The sequence below is a fragment of the Gopherus evgoodei genome, chromosome 2, assembly GCF_007399415.2.
Source record: "Gopherus evgoodei ecotype Sinaloan lineage chromosome 2, rGopEvg1_v1.p, whole genome shotgun sequence".
Taxonomy (NCBI): Eukaryota; Metazoa; Chordata; order Testudines; family Testudinidae; genus Gopherus; species Gopherus evgoodei.
Window position 1 is genome coordinate 19,365,294 of NC_044323.1, and position 15,582 is coordinate 19,380,875.

The window sequence follows — 15,582 nt, forward strand, 5'->3', positions numbered from 1 at the left end:
AAAACTGACTATTTCAGTAACACATGCCTTTCAGCTCCAAGGGTGGATTTCGCAACAGATCTTCCTCATACAGGCTCTCATTATTGATGGGTTAGCTTTCATCTCATGTAGCTTTTGTTACAGTGAAAATCACTTGTGCTTATAGAAAAGTTTCCTGCCTTGAACATCACTGGATTTTTCAATTCTTGATGTATATACTGTGGCATTGTCATGATCATGGAACAGTGTAATTTTAGTGCTGTGTACTAGAGCAGTATTTTTCAATGACCTGGTCCGTGGACCAGCACTGGTCCCGGAGATCTCACTGATGCAGTTTAGCAAGGCATGAAGCTGGTTCCTGGTATCAAAAAGGTTGAGAAACATTGTACTAGCGCAGTGGTCCCCAACCTTTTTTGTCTGGCAGGCGCCAGACAAAGGACCGTGGTGACGTCATCGAGAGGCAATGCTGCCGAAATTCGACGGCATTTTGGTGGATGGTTGATCGCCGGCCAGGACGCGGGCACATTTAGATGCCCCTGCAGGCGCCATGGCACCTGCGGGCACCATGTTGGGGACCCCTGTACTAGAGAACTATGCCAAGACACTTTTTTTCTACACTGGTTCTATTTGAATCAAATTGTGTAACATACTAGTGATTTATGAGCAACAAGGACTTCCAAGTAAATTCACATCTTGTTAGACATAGTCACATCTGGACTCTTATTACAAGCAAGTAACCTTTGGCCACTGTTCATAATAAAGGAGGCTGAAAGTATATTTTACTCATGTAGGGCATAAGTAATTGTGGTACAGGTTAGTCCTGGGGGGATTCTGCACACTATCTTAAAATTCTGTATATTTTATTTTTCAAAATAACACAATATAATCACATCAGTTTCAATTATTTTTGGTCATTTATTGCAAAATCCTGTCAGCCAAGTGTATCTAACAATACAGATGATAAAAAAGATTCAGGAAATGTTTTTTGACAAATAGATTCCTTACTGGGCATATTAATACAGAACCCTTGAATTCATTTAAACTGTAATACAGACCTGTATTTCCCATGCCGCTCAGAAGCAGTGCAAAGGCTTGGGGAAGTCAGGGATAACAGAGGAGCTGAGGGAGAGGGAAGTAATTGCTGGGAAGGAGTCTGGGTGTGAACTTGTTCCATACGTTTCCCACCCATTCCCAACAAGAAGGTTTTTTTGCAGGTGTGGGGAGGGATGAGCTTCCCCCATGCAGATGTTGGCTGACCCCTAGTCTCTCCCATTCAGTCAGGCACATCCGCCTGTCCCTCTGTGTCCTACCTCATCCACATGTGTCCCTCCAACCCCACTCAGACACCCACTCCCTCATCTCTATGTGGGCCTGCACTCCTCCCCCACTCCTCATCTGTCTCTGTGCCCCCACTCAGCCATCCCTCCCTCCCCAGGTGGCCCTGCATCTCCACTCCCATTCAGCCTCTACCCCAGTCTGTCCTCCCCCAATAGCCCTTACGAGCCCCTGACACCCCCCTAGCAGCCCCACAATGTCTCTCTCCCCATAGCCCCCATCTCCTGATCTGGCCTGACTGGCACTATGAAGAAGGTGGGCTCTTTCTCTTCCCTAGCTGATGGGGAACTGCTGCTTGGTTCTATCTCCACAGTGTCCTCTGGTGGGTAAAAGGCAAAACTGCAGCAACTTTCCAGCAAAGTTATTTTCTGCTGAGGCTACTCTGTTCTAGCGCCATGGTGCCCTATGGGCAAAAGGTAGAACTGCAGCAGCTTTCTAGTAGAAGCTTTTTTTCTGTTTAAATAATTAATGTGTGGCTTATTAATTATGCATGCACACAGTGGTGTAGAATTTCTCCCAGGAGTAAACCAGTACACATTCTCCTCTCCACTTTTTCCATACTGGTTGGGATGTCTTGGAGTCATTCATGATTTTCTTTATTAGGTTTTTTGTTATTTTTGTTGCGTTTTAATGTTAAGCTACTAAAGTGTCTTGTATTTGTTTGATTAGTTTTATAATTGTTAGTATAATTTTTATCCTAAGCTCAGCACTAAAATTCTTCTTTTTGGCATAGGTAAGTCCTAGGCCTCTTTAATTAGTTACTATGAGAACAGCAACAACCTAAACTCAAAATAGTTAAGTAAATGGCCTGTGCTATATTTGCCAACACTACCACCTTCCAATACCTTAAATTTCCAGAAGTCAAGAAAACTGACAGGCTTTGACCTGGTTATACACCCAGGTTTTGCGGACTGAAATCAGTGGGACTTGTGATTCGAAGTCATTAAAGTGCCCTTAAATATTAGAGCTGAGAAGTCTTTTCAGCTATTGGTAAATTTGCCAAAAAATGCAGTTTTGGGGCAAAAAGCTGTTTGCAAATTAGGATCAAATTTGCATTTTAGCTAAATAAAAGCTTTTTTCTTTTTTCCAGAGAAAGTCAGAACTGTTTACTTCATTTTCTAAACAGTCTTGACATATTGTTGTGAAATGTCATTTTTTACTTGACCCAAAAAACTCTAGTCTTTTTTTTTTGTTTTTGGCAAGAAACTGAAAAAAATCAGTTTTGACTACCAAAATACTAGTTTCAGAGTAGCAGCCATGTTAGTCTGTATCCGCAAAAAGAACAGGAGTTCTTGTAGCACCTTAGAGACTAACAAATTTATTTCAGCATAAACTTTTGTGGGCCGCAGCTTGCTTCTTCAGATGCATAGAATGGAACACACAGACAAGAGATATTTATACATACAGAGAACTTGAAAAGGTGGAAGTATGCATACCAACTAGAAGAGTCCAATTAATTGAGAGAACCTATCATCAGGAGAAAAAATAACCTTTGAAGTCATAATAGATGACCCATAGAAGGTGTGAGAACTTAACATAGGGAAATAGATTCAATTAGTGTAATGACCCAACCATTCCCAGTCTCTGTTTAAACCTAAGTTAATTGTATCTAATTTACATATTAATTTGAGTTCAGCAGTCTCTCTTTGGAGTCTGTTTTTGAAGTTTTTTGTTGCAAAGTTGCCACCTTCAAGTTTGTCACTGAGTGGTTAGAGAGGTTGTTTAGCTTATCTGTAGTAAATATGAATTTAGGAGTCAAACATTAGGCTCCTGTGTCTAAAAGTTTTGGCATGTGTATGAAAATTCATAAAACTTAATGTAGTCAAAGTCTAACCTAACCCCTTAACACTGAAGTAGTTTTATTGTGGAGTGATACATTCTGTGCCGCTAAATTTTTCATAAATACATATTTCTAGCACTCGCAGCTAAAAATGTTAAGCACATACTTAATGGTCAGCACATGAGTAATTCAAGTCAGTACTTCAGTGCAACTAATCATGTGGGTAAATTTACACACCTACATGTGTGTCAAACATCATGCTCTGGACAGGCAGCAATGGGAAAAATGGATTGTGCCACCAAGCTCACAAGATTCCAAGTTCTAGGTCTAAACCCCTCTATGGTCTGTCCTTTTCCAGGTCCCAGCCCAGAGTAGAGAGCAAGGGGGATCTTGCTTCCTTGAGGATGTCTTGAGCCCTGCGCCCAAGGGCCAGGATTTTGGTGACCCCTACCCATTTGTTGCCATCTGACTGGGGGTAGGGTATTTTGCCTTTCTTGCAGTATGTGAGGTCCACTCCCTGTTTGTGTACCAGGATCATCTATCAGTTATGCTAACATATCTGTCACCAATTGTTGTGGGTGGTTGAATTAAACTGGCAGGAGAGTTCTCTCCTGCTGGCTAAGAGCAGCTACATGAGAGACCTTATCGTGACACAGATGTAATGGTTCAGCTGTGTCACTGCAAAGTATGTAGTGTAGATGTAATTTGAGGAATTGCATATCACTCTGGCTTAGTGGAAAGACCACTGGACTGAGACTAGTCCTAGCTCTGCCTCTGGGTGACCTTGCCTGAATCATTTTCACTTCTATACCCATTTTACAGATATGAAACCGAGGCATGATGTAAAGCTCTCAGATCTTCTGATAAAAACCCCTATATAAAAGCTAGGTCTCTTTATTATTACCACGAAAATATATCGGCTGCAAATCTGAATGAGAACTACAACTACCTAAATGACCACTAACTCCTATCACCAAATATTTGTCTAATTTTTTTTAAAATTAGAAAATTAAATGGCAAAAAAAATTTCATTAACACATTTAATGTTGCCTGATGATAGCTCATGACCTTTCAGAACATAAAGTTCGGCTAAGTAAAACATCTGAAAACCGGGAAATAGAGGTAAGGTAAGCACTCACACAGCCTTAACTTTGTCTTCTTTGAGTAATGCCCCAATATGCTCATCACACATATACTTTCTCTCCTTTACTGTAATAGGCAGTGCCTGTGCTTGCCCTATACAAATATTGAGCCTGCTTTCATGACAGAACTCTGCACTGTTACATTTTAGCAACCACTTCATATCCTCTTACAACCCCTTCATACTTCAGCACAGGGTAACACTTAGTTTTACTTTCCCCACCTATCGTTAAATCCACAAACTGCTCTTGTATCCCACCTCACTACTGACAATACCCATGGCAAGAAGACCAAAGTGCCCTGCTGCTGATACAACCTGCACAATTCTGTATTGAAATGATGTAGACTGGAACTTCAAGGTATATAAGCACTCTTTTTTCCTTTGGTAACACAAACAGGTTGGCTGGGGGATGACTCAAAACCAGATCTCCTCGTATCACTGTCAGTTGCCCCCAAACTACTTCAACCCACTCCTCCACCATTCAGTACAGTTACATGCATTCCAGCGACATTCACTGTTACATGCAGATAATACCCAGTGGCTATTGCCAGCTTCAGAGGGCAGAGTTATGATTGTATGGATGTTTACCTTAATTCTGTCGTCCGGTTTTCAGAAATTTTGGTATTGCTGAACTCTGCTTTCTGGAAGAGCACAAGGTATCACTGAGCAACCTTTACGCTGTGTTAATGAAGTTTTGCCATTTAACTTGAGTGACTTTGTATTTCATGATTTCTTAAATGTTGGCTTGATGTTCCATTGAAGTTGTTACTCAGGATTTAAAACTTTTCTTTAAAAAATATCAGAACTAGAACAATTGGGTTCAGAAAACTGGAAATCTTAGTGGAGGAATAAGCAGGGGTAGTTTAATGCTGAAAGGAAGGAAAATCTTTTACCGAATAAAGCAAGGAGGTAAAAGCTAGCTGAAGTCTCTGATAGGATTCCAGAAAGACTCGTGTACTCCAGAGACTATTCAGCTTAAGTGAGGACTTAGATGAACTGCCTCTAATACTGTATTTCTGTCTCTTAATAGTGACCAGAAACATCATGGCCTTTTTTTTTTAAACTGGAGAAGACTGTTGCTCTAAACCAAATAAGTCAAAAATTGTTCACTAAAATTACGTACCATAAGATGCCTAACTATTTGGCTGTTTAAACATCTAATATTAATCTTAAAATAAATTTCATGTGGGTATCTCACAATAAACAACTTTAATCTTGTTTTCAAGGTGGCTGATTCATCTTCTAGATTTGAGTCAGACTAGTGGGTCCTTTTCACTTGGCTATAATTTTCATAATAAAAGAGATGAATGATTAGCAAACTGAATTTAATAATGCTTTATAGACTAATGACGTCTGTAGTAACTTTATGGCTGGGTTTGGATATATACGTTCTTAAGATAATTAACTTTCTGAATTGGTTCTCAAGTTACTTATTTAGTTTTATAAAATATAAAAAAATACTGTTCTGAAGCTTCCTTGGGATCTTATGAATAGCTACTAGAAATTACACCTGTCTAGTTCCTTTAGTTGAGCGCACTCTGGTCAACTCCAGTACTCCACCAGACGGAGGAGTAAGGCAAATTGACAGGAGAGCATCTCCCATTGATGCAGCACAGTGTAGACTCTGCAGTAAGTCAACCTAAGCTATGTCTGCTCCAGCTAATCTATTCACATAGCTGGAGTGGTGTAATTTAGTTTGACTTACCCTGGTAGTATAAACAAGGCCTTACAATGACAGCAGTAGTCTGGTATGAAGAAGGTGCTATGGAAATATAGGGTAGCCAGACTTCATAATGGCCTGTGACTATAGAGGTATGGCGTAAAAAGTGACCACAATAGCAATAGATCTTGATGGTTTTTTAGCATGCAAGAAAATTAGTGTCCACTTAAGTACCATCAGTACTTCATATCCACAAATGAGAAATGACTTGGCTTCCTGTCTAGTCCAATGTAGATATCTGCCTAAATGACAGAATTGGAGAACATAAAACCAAATTGCATCAACATAGGAGTGGACTAGTCCTCCTTGTACTACCGTTTGTAAATCATGTAATGGGAGAGATGTCATGTTACTCCGTTGTAGTACTGTACCCATTTAGTAAAAGGTTCTTGTAATTGCAGGACTTGCTGTTAAGACAACTGTTAAAACATGGTGGATTATTATGAGGTTCTAGGAGTGCATAGGCATGCCTCTCCAGAAGACATTAAAAAGGCGTAAGTACCATTTTCTTTGTTCAAGTCAAATCTTGCACACCTTCTCATAAATAAATACCAAATTTCATATCAAAAGTATTGGTAATTAATACTAGTAATTCAGAAAACTATTGAGTGCTCCAGAAAATCATCTTTCATCTTATGTACACACATCAAGAGAAATGTTTCATAAGGTACTTTTGTATCCTAATAAAGCACATTAACCATTCTAAAAATTGATCCCAAGCTTTTTAAAAAAAACAAACTTCTGTACTTTTTGTTGGTCACTTTCAGATAGAGGTTTTATGAAATGCACTGGATTAGATCATAATCAGCTGTTCATTCTAGTGTACTTATGCCAGTTTTGTGTCTCATTTAGACTAGATTAGAAACTACAGAGTTAAGTAATTCTCTTAGAACCTTTCTTGGCTCCCTCATGCTTCCTTGGCTTCAATTTCATCAGTTTTCTTTTCTCTCCCTTGGTGTAGACTGCGTGTTTACGAGTACCAAATCTCCTCTTGCTTCTTGGAAACACCCACTGCCTCAAGTCATTTTGCATTCTGATGCTGCACTCCTGTGTATGCACTATCCATGCACTGTCTGGTGCCACTTCCAAACTAGATCAGATTGGAACAAACACAAATAAGACCTAAAGCAGCCATTCATATGTGTGGAGAGGAGCTTGTTTGTTTTTTAGATTGAGCAAAACGTTTCTAGAAACCCATAAGGTTCTGGAATTTGCAGAATTCTCAGGAATAGTCACTGTTTCTAGACTGAGCACTTCCTGGTCCACCATTTGAGAACTGGCTTACCATGCTATATGCAACTTCCTTTATACTAGGTTTTTAATGACTTCAGATTATTATACCTCTTCAAAATGTGGAATAATGATTTCAAATACTATTAAAGATTTCCACAGAGCACTGAATGGGGCAAGAATAACATTGAGCTGTTAGAGTACTTTACAACTTCATCCTAACCATATGGTACCTAGAAGTACTCCCTCCTAATCAATACTGACACTGCCCTGCAAGCTTGCCTCAGGTTTTGAGACAGCACAAGCAGTGGCAACATCTGCTGTGTGGATCAGCTAAAGTTATCAGTCTGACTCCATTTCCTTCTCCTTTCAAAATGTTCAGAATGCCTCAAACCAAGATGAAGTCTTCTCTATTTAATAAAAAGTATGAGGCATCTTCTCTGGAAATTAACTCTCCAGTTTTATCGGATGAGATTTGTTTTCCATGTTTTGACTGAATGGATGGAACATCTACTATAAAAAGGTGAACACATTTAACTTAGGAAACTTTTTAGAGAAATCAGATACAGCTTTTAATTTAGACTTGTGCATTACTTGCAACTATAAAATAGCTGTCTGGCAGCAATGCTCAAGTGAGTGAGTGACACATCTTAGTTTCTAATCACTTTTTTCAGAAACCACTGAGAAGAATCATGATTTCCTATTTTGACACCTGTATTTCTTGTGTATATCTGTCTGCTTATGAGTGCAGTTTACTGAAATAGAGTATCTTCCCTTTTCATTTCAGGTACCGCAAACTAGCTCTAAAGTGGCACCCTGATAAAAATCCAGATAATAAAGAAGAAGCTGAGATGCGATTCAAACAAGTAGCTGAAGCATATGAGGTTTTGTCAGATGGTACGTATCTTAAAAGGGATCTTGGCAGCAGGTAATCTTCAGTTATGGAATGTTGTAGTGGAAATGCTGAAGAAGCATAGTGCTTTAAAGGGGTTTTCTTAAATTGGTCCACAAATGGCACTTTTTTTGTGGTGAGCAATTTAGTTTGGTGCTCTTGGAAATAAGTGGGAGTGGTTGTACATTCTGGTGCCGAGTGGCTGGGACGTGAGGAGAGATTCCAAGACACAAGAAATATTTTGAATGAGTTGATATAACAGTTTAATCCTACATGTTAAATCCTGAGTCTACAGAGACCTGTGATTAAGAATGAATCCTCTACAACTGTATGTAGGAGTTGATCATGGTTGGGGTGCGTGTGTGGATGTGAATACCAAAAACCTCCCTTCCTCTCCTTTCAGTAGTCAAAACCAGCAATAGAGTAACTCTAAAGATAATATTTAATTTCTGATACACGGTCAGAAGGGAAGTACCCCTTTAAGAACTTTGTGGCTTTCAAAATTCTGTGGGAGAGGTGATATGTCATGAGGGAATCTCCTAAATAGATTATGCAGCCTTCCCACATAGCATAGTGGGTAATGTATGTGGAAGAATCCATGGAGTGGCTCACTGGCAAGAGGTTTGTGTTGCAATAAGAAACTTGAAAGAATGTATGGGTGGTGAATTTATGTCTAACTTGTCTTTATAAAGTTAATTTTATAAATTTAGTGTAGAAGTTGCAGTTTTAGTATTTTGTACAGATTAACCTCTTGTAGGAAACCTTTACTTAAATTTGGTCAGCATCAAAATTGTGTAGTATGAGCTACTATAAGCAAGAGGTCACTTTGGTTTCCCTTCAGTGTAACTTCTTGACTTATAAGGAAGCATCTTTTGTCAGAACATTGTCAGCAGCTAATCTGAACCACAAATAAAAGGGTTTGTGCATCTTTTATATTCTGTACCCTCAGATAATTTACTGGAGCTGTTAACCTTTTTTAAGTGTTTACCTGTTCTGTTCTTTATTAGTAATTTTTAATCAAGTGATTCATCCCCTGTTGTCCATTCCCAGCTTCTGGCAGAGAGAGGCTAGGGACACCATCCTGCCCATCCTGGCTAATAGCCATTGATGGACGTATCCTCCTTCAATGTTCAGGTTATTAGAGGAGTAACAACTCTTCCTCCCCAGAAATGTCCATGTTGCAAGTGAAGATGACAAGTGACTATGGTTAAAGTTCTGCTAGAGCAGCACCATCCTTTGTCTAGTCTGCCTCTCAAAATAGGGCCTGGTTTAGCAGGCTACAGACTTGTTTTCCCAGCCTCACGTTTTGGGTTCTGGTGTCTAATTTATAAGGGCTAGGCAGAAACTTCCTCTGTGGGCAACTTATTCCATAACTGTCATTCTCTAGGTTTCTTGCATCTTCCTGTGAAACATTTGCCTCTGATTGTTGTTAGGGACAGGATATTGGACTCAGTGGACATCTGATCTGATCTGGTACAACTGTTCCCTGTTGCACGAAGATCGTTATTTCAGTGTAATGTAGCATCTATAAAGCTTGGTTATTTTTCATAACCAGCCTGTACAAATCATACTGTTGATATCCACATGTCAGATACTGTAGCTTTGATTCAGCGTGTCTAATTTAACTCCGGAGAGTGGTTGGAGATGCAGTCAATTCTCCTATAATTTTATTAATAATTTTGTCGTCATTACCATTTTGAACAGAGATGAGTTTTGGCAAGAGTAGCTTTGTTAAGGATTATCCATGCAAAGAATATTTGACTTGTAGACACTGTGCCTGTTGTTCCAAGAACATGAAGTTCTCAAACTTTCTGTTCTGCCAGCCCACATACAGGACTTCCTGTCTCTTGACTGCTGCTTTTTTCTAGGCTGCCTAGCTTCTTGTTTCATTGGTCCTCTTTCAGTCGTTTAACAGGCTGTTAAAATACTCCATTTTTCTTCAGGAAATTACTTTTATTGAAAGGTAGTGTTGTAGGTAATGTACAACTTGTGAAGTGCTTGGAGCCAGAAGGAATTCATAAAGCTTCAATATCCAAGAGATAATTTTGTCTTGGACTTGAATCATGAATGGTGGCTGGTGCCTGTAGAATAGGCACAATCCCTTTAGATAAGGGGTTCTTACTAAATTCGTTAGTGTCCCAAAATGTTAACTGTTAAGTGGTGGTGCTTTTTCCCTGAACAGTCTTGAATTCCCGATTAGACTCCCATTAAAGTTTGTGTGTGTTGGATCAGACTGTGTCTAGTTTTGTCAAATCCTCTGGCAAGTCTCTTGCTTTCACTTCCAGAATAGTGTCTGAACTGCTGGAGCAATAAGTCCCATGTTCCTCCTGGCAGAACTCTCCAGGCTGCTCTGTCAGTAAGTTCAGACTGAACTCTTATAATGCACACTTTGATTTAGTTGCCGCCCCCCCACCCCACCCCCCAAAAAAAAATTGCCCTGGGAAAAGATCACTAACAATGAAGGTGCATACCCATGGACTTCCAAACATGGCAAGCAAGTAATTTCAGCCAGCTTTGTGTGTATGTGTGTTAAACAGCCCCTCCTTCACTTGTTCTCTTTTCCATCCTGCATTCATACCTAGCAATGGTGTAATCCTCTTTGAAAGAAGCCTTCCCACAATCTCATATCACAGTGGCAAAGTCTCTTATCAGTTCTGCTGCAATGCCTTTAGTTATCTTGATGAATATACAAACATGACGTCCATAGGCTTCCTTCCAAGAAAGAGCTACTTTTCAGCATATTAAATCATCTCTCAGTGGAAATTGTGATACAATATGGTGAACTTGACACCTTATTAGTAGCTACTAGAACTAAATTATTGACATAGAGTTTTTTCTTCGCCCGCGCTTTGATTATCTTTAGCAAAATATTTGTACTCCTGTATTTTCTGTAACAAACATGGCTTAAATAAACTTGCTGTGATAAAATTCAACGGAGTAAGTTAGTGATACATACTGCATTTCTCCTGCTTCCAAATGCAGTTTACTGATGTAATTAACTTTTTTTGTAGCTAAAAAACGGGACATCTATGACAAATATGGAAAAGAAGGCTTAAATGGAGGAGGTGGAGGTATGTAGACTTGGCATGTTTTTTCTTCCATATCCTCTGAATGATTTTAACAAACTGTTCCACTCTGCAGACTTATTTTAGTTACAGATTAGTTCATGCCCTGAAAGCGTTTGTAGCCATAAAGGCTAAACTTTTTTTTTTAAATGCAATTAAATTATGTAGAAACAGAGCCACTAGTGATGTTGTGTTATCACATGCCATAGAGTAGCAACTTGACGTGACTCTGATAGGACTAGTTCCAGCTAGTGAATTTGCTTGTGTAGTCCAAAACAACATTTTAAACACATTATCGGAATTAGTCTGTATAATCAAAGTAAGGGAAAGCATGTTAGACTTTAACTTGGCCCAACATTTAAAATGAGATTTTTTTTACAATGCCGAAGACTAAAAGACGAGACTACATTTTTTTCTAAAATGTATTCCAGTTATCAGGTGCTTTTTAAACAAATGTGACACCTGCAAAGCAGAATCTGAAAGTTTCATTTTTACTTAGTCATGTTCATTTAAAAAAAGTCTCTTTCAAAAACAAGACAATTATCAGGTAGTCAAATAATAAACCAGAGGAGAAACTCTTTCCAAATTCTGCTAGGAGAGTCTACAGTCATAAGCATAGTCTTAACAACTGAGCTATCTAGTTTTAGCTTGTTTTTGCCAAGTGTAAGTCAGAGATTTTGTGTAATATAAATAAATCACTGATTTTTCGACCTATGGTCCCTAGGCCCCTGGGGGTCTAAAGACTAAGATTTTCCAAAGGGCTCCACACCTCCATTCAATTTTTTTTGAAGGGTCTGCACATGAGGAAAGATTGAAAATCACTGACCTAAATCAAAACCTGGCAAGTGATATTATCAAATAAACTATCACAAGATTATACTGATTCAGGGAGTAAAGATGCACCAAACTTCAATATCAACAGAGCTTTGAGTTTAAAAAAAAAAATCAGACAAGAAGACTTCGTTTTTAGTCAAATGTGTACCTTTAAGTATAATGAGAAATAAATGTTGTCTAGAAACCTGCAGAAGAACATAAATGATAAAAATAACTTGTAGACTAACTTTAGAGATCTGGAAAGGGGGTGGACAGAGAAATCGAAACTTTAGTAATAAACTACAGATGACCTCTTTGTTTCCATATGTTACTAATTAGACAGTCATTCTTTGCTATTGAAAAACTTATTACAGTAATTCTAGATACAGCAGAGCTTTCTGTATTTTAGAAAATATAGAAACACATACAGCTTATATGTACAACTCAAATATTTTATGCCTCTGTAGTGTGAAGTGAAATATAACTTCTTTTTCTGCAGGTGGAAGTCATTTTGACAGCCCGTTTGAATATGGATTTACATTCCGTAACCCAGAAGATGTCTTTAGGGAGTTTTTTGGTGGAAGGGACCCCTTTTCATTTGACTTCTTTGGTAAGTCGGCGGTCTTTGAGGAGTGGTGGTGGAGCATCAAAGTAGTGGCTAAAATTGATCTCTACATAGCAGATGTGTGTAATTTGTCTTTCACTGGAAATGGTCCTATTAATGATCTCTTGGACAATTTAAGTCTCTCTCTTTTTCTTTCCCTCTATCTCCTTCCTTGTTTTTTGCTGTTGCACGTAGGGTTTTGCGTTCAGTTTTTGCTCTCTCAAGGTCTGATTTGTTTAAAAATATATCTAGTTTGCTATGGTCTTTCTAAAAGAACTAATAAAGCAGAATTGTTCTCTGTGTGATTTAGTAAATGTGGATTGCTCTGTCTGTAAGGCGTACAAACACTTTCTTCCCAAGTCTGGTGCTGCATGACAGTCAGAAAAAATGCTCTCCTCCCCCCGCCCCACAAAAAAAAAATAAAAGCATAAGCAATAGGTGCAGTGAAACCAGCTTCTGAAGCCTCTGGCTACCATGGAGTTAAAGAAAATAATAAAGAATTAGGTTGTCAGCAAAACAGTTTAAAAATACTTTGCTTGCCAGCATCATGCCGATGAACTGTTTGCTTGTGAAGGCACCCACAGCCATACAAAAGATCTCCGCAGAAGTGCTAGGGATGTTGTTCAGTCTCTGCCAGTGCAGCTGCTTTTCCCTTTTGATCCATAAAAGGGGAACACAACCTGTGTTCAGCCTTTCACTTCAGGAACTGCCTAGAGGAACCAAAGGAGTAACAGCTGGAAGATTGCAAGAAGAATTCTCTGCCTGTTTACAGACAAGACATGAGAGACAAGAAAGGGCTCCTGGCTATTCCATGGAGCTGAAGAGGAATTAATGCAAACAGTTGGTGACTTTTATGTTTAACTCCAGAATGGGAAAGGAACAAATATCATTCTTTTGTTATAGGAATCTGGAAAAAATGCATTAGTGGGTCAGAGGAAGCTTGTCTACTAAATGTTCACTGTACACATGTACTGTTAAGGTTGAGTGTGCAGTGGGAGAGATTTGTACCATGAATTTGTTTTGAGCAGTGAAGCTTCCCATAAAGTAACATATGCACCAACATCTTTTCACAATCTTAATCATCATGCATGTTTCCTTCTCGCCTTGCCCATCTATTTACATATACGCCAACACTATGTAAGCATATGAAAGATCAACTAGGTTGAAAGAAGAGGCCATTTATTTCCCAGAGATTTTGACAAGTATACAAAAACCATGCAAAACAAGAGAAGATGAAGAAATCTTAGGAAAGGGGAGAGCTTGTTTTCTGTTTTAAAGAGGCAGGAAGTGGGGAGGGAGTTGTGTGTGGTTTTTTGTTTTTGTTCTTTTGTCTTCGTTTTTAAAGAGGAAGAGAGGCTTGGATTCTCCTCGTTAATAATGAAAAAACAAAGTTCAGGTTTTTTTGCAGATGAGCCCCATTGACCTGCAGGAATAAAAAAGGGCTTATGAGGGAGGGGGAGAAATGAGGAAAGGGAAAGGAGTCAGAAGATTTTTAGTTTCCTATTCAGAAGCTTGCTCTATCTTTTTAATTTGCTCTTTAGATTAAAAATGACCCAGGAGCAAAAGTGGTTACTTTCAAGTGGAGTACTGCTGAGTGATGTGGTTATTTCTCAACTGCTGTGAATATGAAATCAAGTACTTAAACATAAACTGAGTGCAAGGAATCCTGTGACAAACTGAAGCATCCCTACAGTCTGAGAGTATACTATATAGTAAAATAATGAAGTAAAAATGCCTACACACTTGATTTTAGTGGTCAGCTTCTAAAACAAAGCATTGAATAACCGTTCAGTACAAATATTAAACCATTTCGTTAGCGTATAGAAATCATTTATTGTTGCTGCTTTCCTGTTTAAGTGGCCAGATAATGGGGCTAACTTATAAAGGAGGAAGGTGTTTATAGGTATGGTGACCTAATCTTTTTTTTTAAGATGACATGCAACTTCATTGACATAATATACTGGTAAGTGACAAAGGAGCTAAGAGCTAATTTACTGATTACAGTGGGCATGTTTCTTTAGGTTCCTACTCAGTGATCATCAGTTGGCTGCCTGAGGAGTCTCATGGAGGATCAGAGGATCTGGAGGAAGAATCTAGTGGAGGAATGGCAGAGGAGTTAGTGGAGGGGCTGGAGAAAGAACTCAGTGGCAGATTGGCAGGGGAAGAATCTGATGAAATATTGGAGAAGGGTGTCAGAGTAGGATTAGATTCGGTCTCAGCCCTAGGCCCCAGCAAGTCTAACATGAGCCCTGGCTCCCTCATTAAAATGGGGTCACAACCCACTTTGGTGTAGTCTAATAGCCTGTTCTCTAACAGTGGCCAGTAGAGGGTGCTTCAGAGGGAATGGCCAAAATAAGGCAATTAAGTGATCCAGTCCTGTCATCTGGTCCCAGCTTCCGGTAGTCAGAGGTTTAGGGACACCCAGAATGTGGTGGTTGCATCCTTGACCGTCTTGGCTAATTGCCATTGATGAATCTATCCTCCACAAAGATATCTAATTTATTTTCTGCACCCATTTATGCTTTTGGTTTTCACAACATCCTTTGGCAAGGAAGTCTGCAGGTTTTATAGACCTCTGCCAGGCCTCTCTTCTAAGCTGAATAGTTACTGTTTTTTAATCTCTTCTTGTGTGGAAGCTGTGTATATTCCTAATTTTTGTTGCCCGTCTGTGTATCTTTTCCAATTCTAATTTTTTTTTTAAATGAGGTGACTGGAACTGTATATAGTATACCATGGTTTTATATACGATGTATGTTTTTTCTTACTGTCTATCCCTTTCCTAATGTTAGGTTTTTTTGACTACCTCTGCACACTGAGTAGATTTCCCCCATGTCTCGGAACTATCCACAATCAGTCTGATTTCTTCCTTGAGCAGCAACAGCTAATTTAGACCCCACCATTTTGTATGTATAGTTGGGACTTTTCCCCAATATTCATTATTTTGCATTTATCAACATTGAATTTCATCTGCCATTTTGTTGTCCAGTCACCCTGGTTAGTGAGATCGTCTAGTAACACTCTGT

The 15,582-nt window shown here is 39.0% G+C and overlaps 1 protein-coding gene across 2 annotated transcripts in view; it reads left to right on the forward strand.

Moving 5' to 3' along the window:
- DNAJB6 (DnaJ heat shock protein family (Hsp40) member B6) overlaps window positions 1-15,582 on the forward strand; it is a 98,690-nt gene that overhangs the window by 21,687 nt on the left and 61,421 nt on the right. For both annotated transcript variants that reach the window (XM_030550105.1, XM_030550106.1), the window contains exons 2-5: window positions 6,357-6,449; window positions 7,973-8,082; window positions 11,089-11,148; window positions 12,455-12,565. In XM_030550105.1, coding sequence (XP_030405965.1) covers window positions 6,385-6,449; window positions 7,973-8,082; window positions 11,089-11,148; window positions 12,455-12,565 — 346 coding nt within the window. In that variant the 5' untranslated portion in view covers window positions 6,357-6,384. The remainder of the gene's footprint in view (window positions 1-6,356; window positions 6,450-7,972; window positions 8,083-11,088; window positions 11,149-12,454; window positions 12,566-15,582) is intronic.